Source organism: Archocentrus centrarchus, chromosome 20, assembly GCF_007364275.1.
Source record: "Archocentrus centrarchus isolate MPI-CPG fArcCen1 chromosome 20, fArcCen1, whole genome shotgun sequence".
Classification (NCBI taxonomy): domain Eukaryota; kingdom Metazoa; phylum Chordata; class Actinopteri; order Cichliformes; family Cichlidae; genus Archocentrus; species Archocentrus centrarchus.
In genome coordinates, this window is record NC_044365.1 from 14,356,483 (window position 1) to 14,375,095 (window position 18,613).

The 18,613-nt window shown below is 42.5% G+C and overlaps 1 protein-coding gene across 4 annotated transcripts in view; it reads left to right on the top strand.

The window, feature by feature from the left end:
• The window catches only part of ntng1a (netrin g1a), a 122,393-nt gene that overhangs the window by 83,959 nt on the left and 19,821 nt on the right, over nt 1-18,613 (top strand). For all 4 annotated transcript variants that reach the window (XM_030757297.1, XM_030757294.1, XM_030757295.1 and 1 more), the window contains exons 4-5: nt 6,731-6,903; nt 17,905-17,931. In XM_030757297.1, the coding sequence (XP_030613157.1) occupies nt 6,731-6,903; nt 17,905-17,931 (200 nt within the window). The remainder of the gene's footprint in view (nt 1-6,730; nt 6,904-17,904; nt 17,932-18,613) is intronic.

The following is an 18,613-nucleotide window of genomic DNA, read 5'->3' on the forward strand; positions in this document are numbered from 1 at the left end:
GGTGATCTTATTTTTAAGAAGTGAACACAGTGACCACCTGAGCTACTAATGATCCTCACCCAGGATAAGAAGCAAAGTGTACCAAGAGTTAACCCCTCTGGAAAACTGCCAACATTTTCTGTAATTACACCTGCTCTTTGGGTCTTACCCTGGTTTCAGATTATGGCCCCTAGTGGGTGTAGCCATGTGAAGTGTCTGCTCCAGACACTGGGATTAAGTAACAAAGAAGAGGCTTGCCAAAGATTAATGGTCAGTGATATTAGTAGGAATAGATGTGATAAGACAATGCAATTAAAAGTAGAATCTTTTTTATTATTTTGAGGCAGACTGACACTACATCATTACAAATGCTTGCTCCCTGTCTCTCTTACATGCACACACACACACACACACACACACACACACACACACACACACACACACACACACACACACACACACACACACACATACGCAGATCAAAAGTAGTTTGCATTCTCGCAGTCTGTGGACCCAAACTGATCAATGCTGCAGCATTTTTAGGGAGTTACCTCTGTTAAGGGCTCCAAGTACTAATGTCTCCTATGAAATGACAAGATCAGCTGATGTCATTTCTCCACCTGGTCTCACCTTCAAGTGTGTATCTTCTCTATGATGGAGCTTTCTCATGCCTCTGCAGTGCATTTGCTGTCACTGGGTCCACAGCCAGTAGTCTTTAGCTGAGCGCAGTATCACTGAGGCCCAGCATATCGATTCTATTGAACTGGCTTGGCGTGTCACAGGCAGTAAAGACCTCTTGATTGACTCCTGCTTGGATAGCATGTCCAACTCCATACATAAGTAATGCTGAGGACTCGATAGATGGATGACTTGGACTGATTGATGCAGGCAGGTACAGAATTTACACATTTATGCATTTTCAGTGCACGGGACAGAAGAAGAACCACACACAGCAATCATAAAATGTGCTGTAAAGTTTTCTAGGTATTGCATGGATTGTAATTGAGTAAAATGTTTGAAATAAGTATTTATTGTCAGGGTATGTTTGGCAACATCTTGTTTTTCAACTTTAGAATAAATAATTTTGAGAGTATCACTGTATGCAACAGAAAGCAAGAGTTGCTCATCCACTCACCAAAACAATCACTGAAATAATTAGAAGTCTCGCAAATTTCAAGTTCACAGGTGCCCTGCTGTGTGTGCCAGCTCAGGGCTTAATTGCCTCCTTAAGCGTACCACTTTTCCAATATTTATTATCATAAGGAGCGCAGCCAGCCACTGCAACTAGCTGTTATGACTGTAGCTTGCACTGCCCTTTCTGGCCTCACATCATTTTCTGAAACATATTTTGTCTCCTGCTCTCTCCTGTTGCCAACTGTACAAATAAATAACCGCATAACAGAAGGCATTAGAAATGAATGTTTAACATGTTAAAAAAATATAAATAAAAATGTTTACCAGACCCAAAGGTGGAGGTCAGACGCCCATAAGTGAGCCAGTTTGTTTAAAAGCTGGGTATTCTGTTAGTGAGGAATTCACTGATGTGTGAAGATATTTTATGTTCAGCATTGCTCCTGCAAGGTTAAAATGTGAATTTGTTCAGTTAACAGATCTATAATGCCTATTCTTTCATTGGCTCTGCAAATGTATTCTCTCGTGCCAGCAAGTTGAACCAGAGAGAGACGAGCAGTTCAGTGATTCAGTGAATCTGCTGTGATTTTTCTCATAGCCTGCACTTTTCTCTAACTGCCTGCTAAAGCCAGAAGAGAGGGGGCGATGGGGAAGGCGGATATAATTAGGGGGAGTTTGGGGGCTGAGGCCCATCCCAGGAGAGCTGTTGCTGAAATCTCACTTCTTCCACTTCCCACAATGCACTGCAGGCCGGGGGGAAAGAGGTAGAGGAGGCAATTAGCAGGTAACACGTTAGCAGGCAGGCTGATCCATTTTAACCTAATACAGACAGCAGCTGCAAGCTACGTGTCAACAGGGGAGAACTCAGCAGTGGATATAAAAGTGTGTGTGTAGTTGGGATGAGATCATGCGGGACAAATACATTGTACAATTTACAAATCACTTAGGCACACACCTCAAAACCTTTTTTTCCTAACCGCTCCTGTGTTTCAATTTCATTTTGATCACACAATTAAGCTGCAGTGTTCTGTGATCCTCACCACTTCGCCCACCCTATCACCTGCCCCCTCCAACCCCTGGTGTGTTGTCGCTCATTTACAGCACACACTGAATGCAGACACGTGCTAAAAGAAGCATTTATTAACCGAGCATTTGACCCAATTGGCTTGAGTATGAAAACACCTGGCCGTTTGATTGAAATTTAATTGCTTCACTTAGTTAACCCACTTAAGGACCATGTTGAGTTTAGTCTGCTCAATTTGTTGGGATCAGCAGCTTTGTGCATCGGGGATGTTGTTGCTTGGATTGTGGCTAATTACTATTAATTAGTGGCTGATACTTTTGGCTTTGATGCCGCAATGAGCAAAATGGAGCGATGGCTGGGAGTGAACTCGGCTGAAAGGAATTATGCAGATAGTGGCTGAACTAATAGAAGGGATAAGGCTGTTTTCCTGAAAACAACAGCTTTGTGTTGTCTCGTTTATGTTTGTTGTTGCTGGCTTCATCAGTGGGAAGGCTCCAATATGTCGTCAGCATCCCAGTGTCAATCAGAATCCCATTACTGCAGAAGTCATAGACAAGCTGCTCCAGGTAAGTTAAGTCTCGGCGGGCTGCTCTGCTTCACCAGAATAAAAGGGGAAAAAACAATATCTTCTGTCTCCAACATTTCAAGGAAAACTTTAAACCCTTGTCAGATATAAGAATATACTTGCTCTTTTCTCTTGGACAAAATGGAATCAAAACTTCAAAGTTTTTTCCATCCTGGGTTTTTTGTTTGTTTGGGTTTTTTTTTTTTTTTGCCAGTCTAGCAATTTGAGCTCACAGCCTCATGGGTTATTTTGTGAATACATATCAGGACCTTTAGCTCACAGGTGGCTGGCACACTCAATAATGCCTTGAGCAATATCACTTTGAGAGCACCACACAAAAACAAAGATGCCTTAGGTCCATGAATATTTATTAATGGGAGAGACTGGAGCTAAGTTAAAAATGACAGACTAATGGGTGGAGGGAAGAAATGAGCAGAATGATAAGTTTGGAGAAAACACGCCACAGAGCTTTCAAAGCAAAGCAGGGCCAACAGGAAATGAAGACACAACATTGTTCTCGTGGGAAACCTTGGCGGAGATTTGCTATTAAATTGCTGTTAAATACAATTTTACTTGGCTCTTTCTCTGAAGTTGCCGTTGCTGGTGCAGCAGTGAGGGAGATTCCCCTGGTATTCATGTTCAGGAGCCAATGCTGATTGGAAGCACAGCAGCACTGGCGGATATGAGGCCCTGCGGGCCTCACTGGCGGCCTCCATCATTATGCCGACGGCACTATCATTTCTGGACGCTGATTAAAATGTTGCAGATGTTAAAAGAAGCTGAAGGTTAAACCGCAAAGGGCTCCATGTGAAGTCATTTCACACCACATTGCCTATCCGCTCCACACACAGTAGAAATCTGATTTTTACAACAGAGAGGGGAGCGGGCACACTGAGCAGCACTCTGTGGGACTCGATTCTGATCTTGTCTTGATTTTAGCTGCACACGCACGTCGACTCAACTCGAGGCACTTTTTCGCAATCAATTCTGCTATGTCTCAGTGTCGGCTGGATGGTGCTGTGATATATTTAATCCACTGTAACTAAAGAATTTCCCACTCACGCTCAATTCTCAGAGTGGACTCTTAGAGAGGCCTCACAAGGGTGACTGAAATGAAACAGTTTCTTCTCTTATTTCTTTAGAACATTTTCTTAATGTGGAGCACAGAACTGAGACAAGAGAAAGCTGTCAGACAGACGCCATAACATGAGTGAAAATTCAAGAAAATACTGGGAAAACTAAGTGTGCCAGTTTTGGCAGCCACGCATCAGACCACTAAGACCTTTGCCCTTCACTGCCTCCCAGCACTGGACCCCAACGGCTCCTCCTGCAGCTTCCTGGCCCGCAAGAGTCCAGCTTGAAAGGCTCATGGTTGAACTGTTGCCCCAGTGTGATTCTGAGTGCAGGGAGGGGCTGTGGTATCTCTATTGAGGGTGAATTAGCTGGGTGCCTTATTTACTTCTTCCTGACAGCATAGTCTTCTCACCTCCACCATGGTAAGGTGGCAATTCATGGAGAAAGGGTGGGGAGCTTAGCCTTTGTGGAAAGGCTTGGAGTAAAGCCACTGCTCCTCTGCATTGAAAGCAGCCACTTGAGAAGGCTTAGGCATCTCACTAGGGGTGGCTCCTGGGTGTCTCCTAAGTGGGGTCTTTTGGGCAGATGAGAAGAAGTTGTAGAAACTCAAGAGTTTCTGAGCTGGTTTGGGAATGCCTCTCTATCCCATGGAAAAGTAGGAGGCAGTTAATGGGGAAATGGATAGATTAGATTGCTCAAATATACTGTGCAATCTGCATCTTTTCCCCCCTTTGTTATAACTGTTATTGATTATTAAGTTTCAATAGAGATTTTTGAACTAGGGAGAGATTGGTGACATTAATAGTACTGTGTAACTCATTATCAGCCTGAAACCAAATACATTTATATCTTGTGGTTGCAATGATAACAAATCTGATTCCTTTCAAGTTGTCATATCTTTTTTGGATGAGCTTTCACATTTGTAACTTAGGTTTAAAAAAAAAAAAAAACTCAAAGACTATACAGGGATTCACGGTTTAGCTTCTGTTGTCTTAGAAACACTAAAGTTGTGGGTGTCAGCCTAATTATTATTCGCAGCCTTTTGCTAGAGTAGAACCTGAAAATGAGACAAGCAGCATAAGGCAGCAAAGGCTTATTAAAAATATACCTGACATCATGAAAAATAAAAGCTGTAGCATTACTTACAGAGAAAGCTTTTTCACACCTTTCAATTTCTGTGCTGTACTCAAAACAACAGATGTCCCACATCAGAACTTTTATGTGACTTTTTTTTTTAATGATATGCATGGAATATTTGAAATGAATATGACTGTGCTAGTGTTGCACAAAATTACAAACGCACTCGTGTTAAGTGATGGGAAATAGCCACACACACAGAAAAAGCCAAATAACAATGTTGGTTTATTTACAGACTTCGAGGTAATTAGCGGTAAATGATATCATTTGCAGCTGGTGACATTTATGAGTGAAACACGGGGTTCTTGACAGTTTGCCTTAAATGCCTTCATTAAGGCAAACTGGGCCCTTTAAGGAGTTATTGTATTTATTTACGAATCGAGATGTGGCAAAACAGACTGGGCGGGGTGAAAGAGGCCAGCTGTTTCTGGAGTTTCTCATCTGTTTTCATCTGCATCACCCCCTCCTCGTACATCCATCTATATCAACCCCCCCTCCCCCGCCCCCCTTTGGTTTGAGAACAAATTCAAAGTTTTGTGCCTCTCCCCCTATATGTTGAATGAAATGGCACTTAAAAAGGATGGAGACAGGCTTGAATAGTGGCATTTTACCTGATGCTCAGCATTTTTATTTTCCAAAAATAAACAAACACAGCACCATTAATCTATGGTGAGTCATGCCTGTTGCAGCCAGTACAGGCAGTAGCTCGGGATCACGGCTGGCACTCTTTGAAAACAGCACAGTTATACTTGACAGGGAGGATTTTGGGGGAGTGTGTCACCTTTCAGCATTAGCTGTCAAAAACATAGTGATTCTATGCAGGAAACGGACATGATGATGAAAACATCGGCACAACGTTGACGTAACCTACAACTAGAAATACAGACAGCAACTGAATATAAAAGAGTTTGAAATTTAATCCTTTAATCCACTTGTGGGCTGAGAATATCCCCCTACTCTTACTTCATATTGTATGTTCAAATGCATTGTCGCTGAATTTTCACAGCTTTTCTTTGGTAAATGTTAAAACATTCAGTCATGTTGTTGCCTGCCGCAAAGGTCTAAAAATTCAAAGCACTTGACGCTGCGCGAGGCTCATAAATTAAATTAACAGATAGATATCCCCTCAGTACTCATCTAGCCACAGCAGAAAATGAATTTGCTGAGTTTATTGTTAAATGGATGTTCCAGTGAGCAGGATGTGAGTGAGGATTTAGAGCACCTTGAGGGAGTCCCTCTTTCCAAACTGAAAATGTGCTTCTGAGATCTCATATTAATTTGTCATCGAGAAGGTAGTCGTGCGGGTGCTCCGTGCCGCCCTCTGGCTAACTCTGAGCTATTCATCGTCCCGCGGAGCTGCGAGCCTTTCGACGGCTTCAATCTCCAAATGCTTGTTCCGCAATTTAACTTAGCTTGTTTTCCTCGCCCCTCCCGTACCTCTCCGTCCTTCTCTCCCTCCTGATCTTCTCTCGCCCATCAACTGTGACCTTACAACAATTATGCATCCTCCAGTGGGACAATTAAAACTGAGCTACCTTCCCGAACGGAGAGGGGAGAAAGAAAGTGGAGGAAATAATGATGCCAGACTCATTAGTGCAGTCGCCTGCCTTTCTTTGAACTAGTACCTCTTGAAGTTGAGAAAGCAACTGTTTTAGCAGTTCTGCCTGTGTTCCAGTGCCGCCGCTATTCAAGGACACGCTGCCCTTCAGCTGCATTGTCCAACAAAATAAAAGCTGTCTGTTCTCTATTTAGCACCAGAAAATTCACTCATGTTGACGTGCCTGTCCTCTTTCAACCCTACCCCTCCTCTGCTTTGACAGGTGCAAGTGCAATCTCCATGCCAACAGCTGCGTATATGACAAAGAGAAGTTGAGCTGTGAGTGCGAACACAACACCACTGGGCCCGACTGTGGCCGCTGTAAGAGGAACTACCAGGGGCGAGCGTGGAGTGCTGGCTCATACCTGCCCATACCCAAGGGCACCGCAAATATCTGTGAGTACACCCACACCCACACTCAAACACAAACACACCACTGACATGTTGGCTAATTAAAAAGATTGATGGCGTGGCAGTGGAGGACTTTGAGGAGGTCTTACAGATCTCAGCAAAATAATGGGAAATTTGTTGAATTCATTTAAAAAAAAGGGGGGGGGGGGTCTACAGAGGCAGGTGATAAAAGTCCAATCAAATCCTCATTATCAGTAACCCATGTGTCCATTATTGAGTGTTCAGACAATCACTACATTTAGAGTGAGGTACTGAGCTGTGATGTTTAAAGCAAAGTGAACCACATGAAGGAAAAGACGTGTATATGATTTGAGATGTGAAGCAAATGTTTCCAGACCAGAGTGCAGTTTAGCTAAAAAAAAAAAAAAGAGTGTAGTGTAAATAGGATGCGCTTCTCTGTTCTGCAGCTCTGTGTTCTATGAACTGTCCTTTTCTCGGCCAGTCTAATTAGAGTTAAGTGAAATAACCTGCACTGCCTCCTCTGGAAGCTCATTATATGCTTTCACAGAATGTGTGATTTTTCTTTTTCTCCCTTCTTTAGGGAAAATCTTAGTGGGAATTATTTAAAGGCGTTTCCTGTTAAATTACACATATTTTTCCAAAAGGGGATGTCAGGTTTTTTTGTGATATCATATGTACTGTGAACCTTTCTTAACCTCTCCACATGTGACAGCCCTTTCAGACCTGGATTAGTTTATTAGCTCTTCTGTAAACTCATTTTCCACAAATTCTTATTTGTTATTATTATTTTTTAATTTATAAGGACCAAACTAAACTAGCAACCAGCCCCTCTGGGACCAACAACGAGGTTAAGTTCACAGTCACCTAAATCACCTTTCTTCCCCTCTCTGATGCTCAGCTTGCTGCCATGGGATTAGCTGATTTCAGATTTGCGTGTGTTCCCTTCTTCAATTTGTGCATCTTTCCATTTGCCAGGAAAAATGGATTCTTCTTGATTATATAAATCTGTGGGAAGTTCAGCAGTCAAACATATTGTTTTGCTTAAAATACTAAGCTGTGTTACACCTTTTGACTTTGATTCACAGACTTTCATTTTCTGTTGAAACGGCAATTTTGAGTAGCTGCAACTGAACTGGCTATTAGCAGAGTTATGTCGTATCAAGCTAAATATTTGCCAGCTACACTGGCAGCAAAGAAATTTATAGTTGTTTATAGTCTTACACACACGCACACAGTAGAGTCAGCGGTTATACTGTTAAAGCAAATTTAGAATTTCTGCAAATAAGAGAAAGCTTTATGTCCCTGCTTAATATTTGAAATTCATAGATATAAAATGTTTTACATTTTTAGCCATAACATTTGTGAGGCCGAGTAGATGGAGTAAATCATGAATTGAGGAGTCGTCCTTCCAGCCTATCCTAGCTGTCATGTATACTGCTATGCTTTAGGATTAGGATTGTGGTAATGGAAATATTATTGAAAGTCCACATTAATAACCAGCCAACATTTTACTCTGCTCTGTTAACCACGTATTCTTTACTGTTTATGCTTTTGAAAAATAGTGTTTTGGCTGCATTGTGCTGTTCACTTCTGCACAAAAGACACAGGATGTTCATAGTCGTGAGAAGAATTGCACCGGTCTGGCCCCACAGCCCTGACAGCACAGCTCCTGGGATGACTCAGGCATACAAAGCTCTTCACCACTGTAAGGCAGGAATTTCTGGAGATAGGGTGAGGAGCTCAGTCATTCATGAGGAGCTCAGAGTAAACCTGCTGCTACTCTGCATTAAAACTAGCCTATGGGGTAGCCATTGGCTACTTTTAATGCATCTCACTCAGGATGTCTCCTGGGTGTCTCATAGGTTAGGGGGTTTGGGCAGACCCGGGATATGCTGGAGAGACTCTGTCTCTCAAATGGCTTAGGAAAGCCTGGCTATTCACTGGATGTGCTGGAGGCGGTGGCCACAATTTGGAAATGCAAGCAGAAGGCTTCTCCACTTTTGATCCCACTGTGCTTTCAGGAAAGAATGTCATGTACACAAAGGAATGTCCTAATTAAACAATGGAATGTTAACAAATGTTGTCAATGGGGAAATTATGCATCCAGACTGCATAATCTCACATTGTTATATTTTGAAGTGGGCTCAAGCTTTACACTAATAAACAACATGAATTACAGTCAATAAATAATATTGTTAAGCTGCAGCTCTAATGTAGAATGGACTCAGTTACTCCTGCTTAAGCTGAAGTAAGTGGGCTAGCCTCCTTTTGTGTTGTGGTGACGTCGCATCATACAAGCAGTTTTTCATTTTCTTCTCACAGAGCTTGAGGAACCTTTGCTGTGGTGGCCCTGTGTGCAATATCTGACTTAATGAAGAACAACAAGAGATTTTTACACTTCTGTTTTGCTTTTGAAATGCAGTTTTGCAGATGAGTTCAACTGATGATCAAACCTCAGCGGGTGGTAAAAACCACAGTGGAGACATAGAAACAAAAAGCCAAAGGAGGGTGAAAATGAGTCTGAGGTTCACCAGGTGGCCAGAATCATGACTTCGAATGATGAAATGAGAATGCTGTGTTCTCAGCTTGTTTCCACTGCCCCCCAGCAGCTAAATAATCATCATCATCTTACATACTAATCGTAATCAACTGATTAAAAAAAAAATGGGAGTTTAGCAAAGTTTGTTGAATCCTACTTGCAGCCCCGAGCAAACCTCGGGGAAAGAAGGATGGCAGTATAGAAACGGCATAAAGCCAGTTGTTTGAGATATTTAGAATTTAAAACTTGTCTTGTCTAGAAGGAGAAGTACACCACTTTCTACAAGCTTGAAAAATATGGAATATATTAAAATCTTCATGGCCCTTTTCCCCCCCAAAAAACTCTCACTGTTTACTGTTTATGTTGTTCCCAAACTGAAGGGCAGCATGTGTTCCACCTGGGGTACAGACAGTACAATAGTACTTTGTTCATACAGCAGTTTAGTGCCACTGAAATGAGGAGCTGGGAGATGATCCGGGTCCAGCATCTCACCTGTAGACTTTGCAATGCCTGTTAAAGTACTTCAGTCAGTAAATGGATGACGCACCTGTAAGCGCATAGAAACAGTGAATATCAACTGATTGTTATCTTCCCCTTACAAAAATGATATGAACACAGGCTCCATAGCAGCCAGTATTCCTCTGTTACATCATTTCCAAAAAAAAAGTGTGATGAGCAGCGGGGCATTAATATAAAAGCCCAACTTTTATTCCGCCCTGTCTCCTTATTGCATCCACTGTGATTTCTGCCTTTCTCTGCGGTGCTCGAGGGCTCCCGGCCGCCGGCCACTGATGACTTATTCTACCTCCCAGAGGATCCACGTTATGAGACTTAGGGAGGGTTAGTGAAATGCCCATTCCCAGAGCCCAGATTGACAGCACATTATTAAAAAAGGTGACACACACACACACACACACACAGGTGATCATCCAGACCTGCATGCGCACATACACATTCATAACTACACAAGGACAGACACACACATGCTCCCTTTGCCCCGCAAGTGATGAAAAACAGTCCGAGTATAAAGTGCGTTATTATACTTTGTCTTGGAGGAAGAAAAATCCATAATGTAATAACGCTGTGAAAAATCTATAGGAATGCAAGGTTATCCCTCCTGAATAGAAAAGAAAATGCTCAAGGCTGACAGAAAAATGCACCTTGTGCTGTTTTGTAATTTTCAAGCCCATTCAACACCAATTCCAAAAGCCTCCTTCCCTCTCAATGTTTTCCCCCAAACCCAGTGAGCATATGGCAGCACTGCGGAGACAAATTTGTCAAAGATGAAAATTTAATTAAGATTTAATTTCTTTTTACTATGCCCATCAAGTAGTCTGATGCGATAAGGAGGTCGATGAATCATCATTCAGAGAGGGGGTGGAGTTTTGGTGGGGTGGGGTGGGGTGGGGGGGTGTCGGCGATATGTCGTCTTACAGTGGCTCTGTGTTGAGAGCGCAGAAGAAGAACAGGATTTAGAAAGTGATGAAAAAAGAATGGCGAGGATAGAAGGAGGGGAAGTGGGTATCACTCTCTGTCACAGCTAACTCAGCCTGCTGGGGTGGCTCTGTCTTTCTCGCTTTCCCTCTTTTCATCGATGTCTTTCACCCCCTACCCCTCACAGACACACACACACACACACACACACCCACCGTGCTTCTCTCATCCTCACTCATTCTTGCTTCCTTCCTCTGTGGAGACAGAAGGAGAGAGATCAGTTTGAGAATTAACCATGGCAGTTCATTTCACTGTAGGGCTGAGGACACTGAGGGAAATAGAGGCTGGCGGTGGAGGGGGCAGAAGACTGGTGGCCTCTGAGAAGTTGAATTCAGATTGTAAAAATCCATCCTCACTGTTATATTAAGCCCAGAATCCATGTATGCACTTTAAATGGATAGCTTGATTTAGAGAATTACAGTATCCAAGTACTGGATGGATATGATGTCAGTTCTAAAAGGTCTAAGAAACGTCTTCTTCTTCTTCTTCAAAATATTTAACATTTTGTTATCACTTTACAGAATAGATTTATTTATTAGAATGTTTGTTACAGAATGCATAAAATATTGGCAAATAATGAGAAAGTACATACATTTAAGGTAAAGCTGAGAAGTCAAATATACAAATTAATACAAGAATACACATTTTTAGAAATGAATCTGACTCTGGATCTGCCATGTCTTTGTTCCATCCACACTTAAAGCTGAGTACTTCTTTTAACGCATGAAATATGTAACATTACTGACTTCAGTCAATCCTGTTACCGTGACAGCATTCTGTCATTCAGGTGTAGCTCACTTTTAAGTTAATGCCCCTCAGTTTTTCATTCAGACATACCCGCAACGGTGATGGAGGGAGCCATGTAAAAAACACTTCTTGCACCTCGACTTTAGTGAGGTGTAATCACACTTTTGAACATTTGGTTCACTTCACTGTTGCCACTAGGGCACGGCCTCTTTGTGTGCATGCGTGTGTGTGTGTGCGTGTGTGTGTGTGTGTGTGTGCTGCAGCACACGTTATCTTGTGTTGGTCCAACCTAGTAAGACTGCTGTTTTACAGAAAAGTAACCAGGGTGACCACGCACACATTCATATTCAGATTAAAACAAAGGAGGGCATGTGTGAAAAGGAAGTTTAGAGACATGGGACAATACTTTGAGTGGAGGTCATTTGAGGTCAAACTAACTAAACTGCTGCTCTCTTGGTCAGGTCACAGTTGGAAAAGTCGATTTTGTGATCTCTTGTTTTACCAAAGGATATAAACGCTGGGATAGGCTCCCGTGCTGACCTGTTTCAGGAAATCCCTTTTTTTTTTAAGAAAAATAAAAGCATGCATCCCTGGTCTTCACATGTTCAGCAGCAGCAAATAAACTCCTGCTGGTTTGCAGTGCATTTCAGATTACTTTCATATCACCTTATAAGTGCTCGTGCATGCATAGGTGCGTTCTGTCTTTTTATAAAGCGCAGATGGAACTGTGACAGCCTTGTAAAAGTTCAGTCATTGAGTTTGATGATAGCTGTTATGGCAGCCATAATAACATATCCTACTAGTCACCTGCAGCCAATACCTTTTTATGATGATCACACTGTTGCACGGTACGTGTATACTTTAGTTTGTCGAAGGGCCAGCACACAGGTTTTTTTTGGTCGTGTGATGTTTTGACTGACACCACTAATTGAAAGTCTTTGGGACTAGTGTCTAGACGTTTTAATGGTCATAGCGAGGAAGAAATGAAACAAAGCTTTTCAAATTTTTGATTTATTTTTTTTGTATTTTTTGCAACTTCATTGTATTCAGGAAATGTCATTTTCATCCAGCGATGCATAACGTTCAGATAATTAAGTCCTGATTTGTTCCGTCTGTAACTTGATAAAACGAGTAGATTGCCTTATCAGAGAAGGATTAAGAGGCACTTGTTCAGATTTAGCTAAAGCCAGCCTCAGAGTTTATGGATCTCCTTTGATCAAAGCAATGAAAGGCATGGACATGCAGTGGATTTTTCCAGCAGGATTCATCCCCTGCTTGAAGAGTAGATCCACCCCGCCCCATGCTCCCTCCAAAACCCCCCAACCCTCAATATCCCAGTCATGCAGAACGCCTTGCTTCTCCCACACTCCACATTAACATGATGATAAGCACTGTGATATCTGGAGCCTACAGTGACAATATTAATATTAAGTATTATTTAATTTGACTTATTCAAAGCATGCTTTTTTGTTTTTTCTTGTGCCGTTCTCTAATGAGTGGCAGCTTGAGGGTGCTGATCATGGGAATGTGAATAAACACACACACAGACCCCCACCTATAACCACACTGCACGCACACATACACATATTTAGGTTGCCTGATCGATCGTCCTTCTTATGCAAGAGATTTATGTGTTTCAGTGGCAAGTCCGGATCCCTCAGGGACCGATGGTGCCACCGTGGAATAAACCGCATTCTTTTTTGCAATTACTGTAATAGGGCAGATATGGGTTTCACAAACATGTAAAAAAACCTGTCTTGAAAATGTTTCTTATGAAAAGCATTAAAATGAGCCCCAGGTGACGCATTAGTCTGATTTCTTTACCAATCAACTACAAAGCAGTAGTCCAGTGAGATTACGCACACAATACATTTGTTAATTGTATAATTTAAACAAAGTTAGTGCTAGGCACTTTTGGAAAAATTATTTCCTTTTTATTTATTTTTTTAAACCTTAGTGATTCGATTCAAAAAGGAAGGTCTGTCGCTCCTTTTTGAATTTATGTGAAGTCCGTTAAACTGTGTTAAATGTGAGCTTTTCATCAAACTCCCGGCTCTACTGTGTATCCAATTAGCACCATATGTTTATGCATCTACACACACTCATACAGGAGCTCCGCTCTCGCATGGAACACCCACTCATTAACGCTTTTCCTCCGTTTTCCACAGTCATTTGAATTTTCATTTTATCCCCGTTCTCTTTCTTTGTTCTCTATAAAACCTGTTGACTGTTGTGCATCCTGTCATTCTGCTGCTCCTTCTGCCCATCTTCCCCGCTACCTTTTCCTCTCCATCTTCTCCTGTGCTCCCTCCGTCTCCTACTTTTGTTTCATGCTCGCATTCTCACTCCGTCTCTCTCTCTCTCTCGCTCTCTCTCTTTCTCCCCCACAACACCCCCAACCACCCCAGAGACCAAGCTTGTTTACTCTGTCTTTTCCACATCTCGGCTCTGTGCAGCTGTGACGGTAATCTTTCTTTCAAATATTTGTTTCTTCCATCTCCAGATTTTTTTTTTCCCCCTCCTCCTTCTCCCTTTCCTGCTGCCACTGATGTACACCTCATTCCGTCCCTGAAATCTTAACTGTGCTTTTTCCAACTTGGCTCTTTGGCACTTTAAGACTTGCCACCTTCAATTCACATCTACAGACTGAGACATAGCAAGGAAGCCGGGCACTCCAGCATGGCAAGACGTAATTTTGCTCCTGAGGAATTCAATCAGCATGCATGCTGTGTGCTTGTGTTTTGGCAGCCTTTACGCTGCTAACCAGTTAGCAATGCCTGTCACCATCACTGAGCTCTATATAGCCAAAGAGCTCTAGATGATGATGGATTGCTATAAAATGATGGCAGCCTCGGAAAGTAATTACCAACTTTGCCTGCGGTGGAAATTCACCTGATAAGCTCCTTTCCAGAGAAGTCCAGGTATTGCCAAAGCAAACAGGTGAGACACATTGAAGGTCAGAGCGGAATGGATACAGACAGAAGCAACATAATGACACGCGCAGTCATACACGCACAAGCACACACCACCTGACCTCCATGCCAGCAAATGCTCTTGACAGTAAAATCTAGAAAGCATATGGAAAAATTCTTTTGTGCTTTCTGCACATGTGCAGACACATTGCGGGTGAATAAATGACAGATGAGCCGGTTCAGTGATGAAATAGAATGTATGCCAAAGATTTAAAGCCTGAATATCCATGGGAGAACATTTTATTATGGGTTTCTGATAATCCATTAGTGAGATCTTGGATGCTTGACAGCATAGCTGGAAGCCATCCGATATAGAGTAAACATCAAGCACTGAGACTTCTAACCACACTGTGAAGTGAGATTTGTTGTAAATCAGTTGATGCCCCACATGAGTCAGACTGTACTGTATTGTAATGCAACTATTTGTGCGTGTGTCATATGCGCTGACCCCACATGTGCACGTGAATCACACAGCCCAAGGAGATCATGTTCACCGACCTAGCAGCTCGGAACCGTGATCCCTGCGCGACACATAAAAATCAATGGAGCACACAGTCAACAAAAGCAGCTTCTAATGCTCTTCCTGTGCGACGGGATGGAATTAGATTGGAGCCGTGCCCCGTAATGGTGAGGCCAGGCAGGTGAAGGGGATTTGAAATGATGGCAGTTAAAAATCATTTCAGTGACCTGACATGATATCCATGGATCTGCTAGGACCCCACAGGTTGTGCCTGAAGCAGTGAATAATTGTAGTGGCGGGCCACTGGTGTTTGAGATTATGACCTGGGAGGAAAAGTTACTTGGCCCTGAACGCAGTGCAGGGGCAAAGTGCAGTTTGTCAAATGAGCGATCATTGTGAACAACGTCTTTGCATGAAACATGATTTAAACAGTTTCATAGGTGCATTTTACCTGAGGAAGAGTGGAGGACAGACTGCACTGCATAATGAACACATGGGTCTTGGGCTGCTGTGGTAGATTTGACATTTGTAAAGCTGGTACAGTGGAGCACATTGTGAATATTTTCTCTGTTATGAAGAATATCTGTGAACTTTCTGCGGTGTGCACTAATGAAAGTCTGTACAGTAATAACAAGAGCTACTCGCACTCTCACACTCAAACACACACACATGCCAGCTCTGGTTTTTTATTTATATCTTTTTCCATTGAACATAGTGGGTCCTCCGCGAATCTTTCAGACTAGATGCAGATAATACTTGTGTATTATGACTCAGTCAGCTGCTTAACCAGGCTCTTTGTAGCACTGCCATTACCCCCAGCCCCCCCCCCCCCCCTTTTTTTTATTTTTACAGTTCAGTTTAAACTTCTACTACCTTCAGCTCTGTATGCATATCTTGATTTTATTGCATGCACATTTTATTCTTTATTTTCAACAGGGACAGTGGATGTTAATGGACATGGACAGATATGAGAGCTTCATTATCATGCTTTCTGTTTCTGCACTGCACAATAGGCAGTGCATGCTTAATTAACATGAACATATGTACAACATATCAACCTAGAGCAGTAAAATATTAGCAATCAAAAAGGACTTGTGTGAAAAGAAGAGTAATGCAATACAGTTTTCCTGGCATGCCCCTGTCCCAACATTTCTAAAAAATAAAAATTCATAGTCTCAACATTAGTTATGTTGCACTTTGTTCAGTGAGGTGTCGGCTTTGATTTACAAATTATTATATTCATCCCAACTTCCAAATCAACAATTAAGATGAATGTGATTCTGATCATTTCTGCCTCGTCCTTCCTGTCTCGTGGTCAGCATCTGTCCTTCCCCCTGATGTTTGACATCCACTACACTCTCCATGTGTCAGCATAGACCTCTGCACTTTATGGTTATCAAGCAGGTCACAGCTTTGGCTACTAAATACAACCGGCAGGCAGAGATCAGAGGAGGAGTGATTGAATGACAGCATATACACACACACACACACACTCAGGAAATCCTCATGTTTCCCCCTGAGTACTTGGAGATATTTCGTGACGGCTCCATTAGATGAAAGACCCCACCAAAAATCCTGCACATATGCCTTCTCAGCTTCTTAAGCAGTAAGTGTGATAGTGAGCAAATGATTGGAGAGATGCGAGCTGGAGGGAAAGAGAGATCTCTTTGTATTTAATTTCTTTTTCTCCTGTTTAGAAAAAGTACGGGTACTCTTGCTCAGCATGCTTCCCTTTTCATGGCGAGCAGGTTGTTTGTTTTGGTGGGCAGGCTGCCTTATTGAGGGCAGGGGGTAGAGCGAATGGGAAGGAGGGCCTCCATTTAAAGGGATGATTAGAAAAAGTAGAGCTGAGAGCAAATTCCTCTGAAGACAAACGCTGACCAAAAATACACAGCCGGTGCGTTCACGTGCCTTTGAGGAATACCGGCTCCAACTGAGAAAAATGGCAAAGTCCCTAACACTTTGTCTGACATCATCTCCGCTTCGTGCTGTCTGACGCGGCCACAAATGTGCGTCATTCGCATTCATTTTCCTGAGGTCCTAATTAAAACCCGAACTAAGATGATCGTGGTTGGTTCAGCGTAAGAAGCCTGTGAATGTCTTAGCATCCTCACATCCACAGCCAACCAGTGTCCTGGTATGGGAGAGATCTGGTCACCGTGGGCATGAGACAGACTGTATTATCTGCTCCGCGGCTGCCTGCCTCAAGAGATTGCTCAGTGGAGGGATGGGCGGCTAGGCAGCAGGATAAGATATGTCCTCCTTTGGTGTCAGAGGCAGAGTTGATGCCATTTGATATTTGCGTGTGTGTGTTGGAATACGTGTTGACAACTTAATTCTCATGAAAACTGACGCAGTTCACTAATCACAAAGTATCCTGTGACTGTCATGAGCCTGACATGAGTTTTCCAGTGATTTATTTTTATTTTAGGTTTGTTTTTGTTTTTTTGGGGGGGGTTGTGACATTTTGGGGTGTGCACCTTTTAGCTGTGGGAGAGGGCAGCAGTGACCTTATCTGACACTGCCAACAGCAGACACATCAAAAGAAAAATAACAGAGGAAACCATACGAAACCAAACGGACACAAGGATAAACAGGTACCGGGCGATGCTATTAAATCACAGGGAGCCTTGCTAACGTTGCTTTAGATGTCGTGATTTCAGGTGTATGGAGTTGCTGGAAGTTGGTCACCTGTGGGGATGGATTTCAGTAGCAACAATCTCCCAACAAGTACAAAAGAATTGTTGCTTATATTGCCTTAAAGTCTGTGTTAAGTCTTAATATTAATTGCTTTTCCTCTTCCTCTCTTGCAGGTATTCCTAGTAACATTGGTCCAGTTAGTAAGTAAACAGTTACAAGTAAACAGTATGAATGCTTGATGCTTTGCTTTGCCTACTGTCCCCACCCTTCACCGTACACCCCGAAACCCATTGCCAGGTGTTCATTTCTGATTCCAATCTTCCTGTGAAAAATCACTCAGCAATTGTTGACTAACCTTTTTTGGGGGGTTAGGGGGAGTGATAAGAAATAGCTGGGGGCTATATTGTCATAATGTGAGCATATTAATTTACTTTATCCTGATTCAACTCAACCAGATAATACTTGCCTGGCTCTGCATGGCAAATGTCATTTGTTTTGTTTTTTTTTTCTTTTTTTTCTTCTCTCCCATGCATTATAAATAAATGGCATCTAGACTTTATTAAAGTGCCAAGACCTCTCTGACAGTGTAATGTCACAGGAGGTCATTTTAATATAAGCCGCAAGCGCCTCGGCTGGTATTATCTTCGTCAAACAGTAGCCCCTGAGGAGGAGGAGGAAGAAGAGAGGTGCCATGTCTCAAGTTACTGCTGCCTGGAAGGCTGTGTGATGCAGGAAACATAGGACTGTATTGAACAAGTCAAAGAGCATTAACAGTCTGGCTCTTTTTTTTTTTTTTTCCATTGCCCTGTTCTTCATGAGCACCCTCTATTCCCCGGGCAGCAGATTGATTAATAAATTGCCCCCTCCCTGCCTGATTCTTGA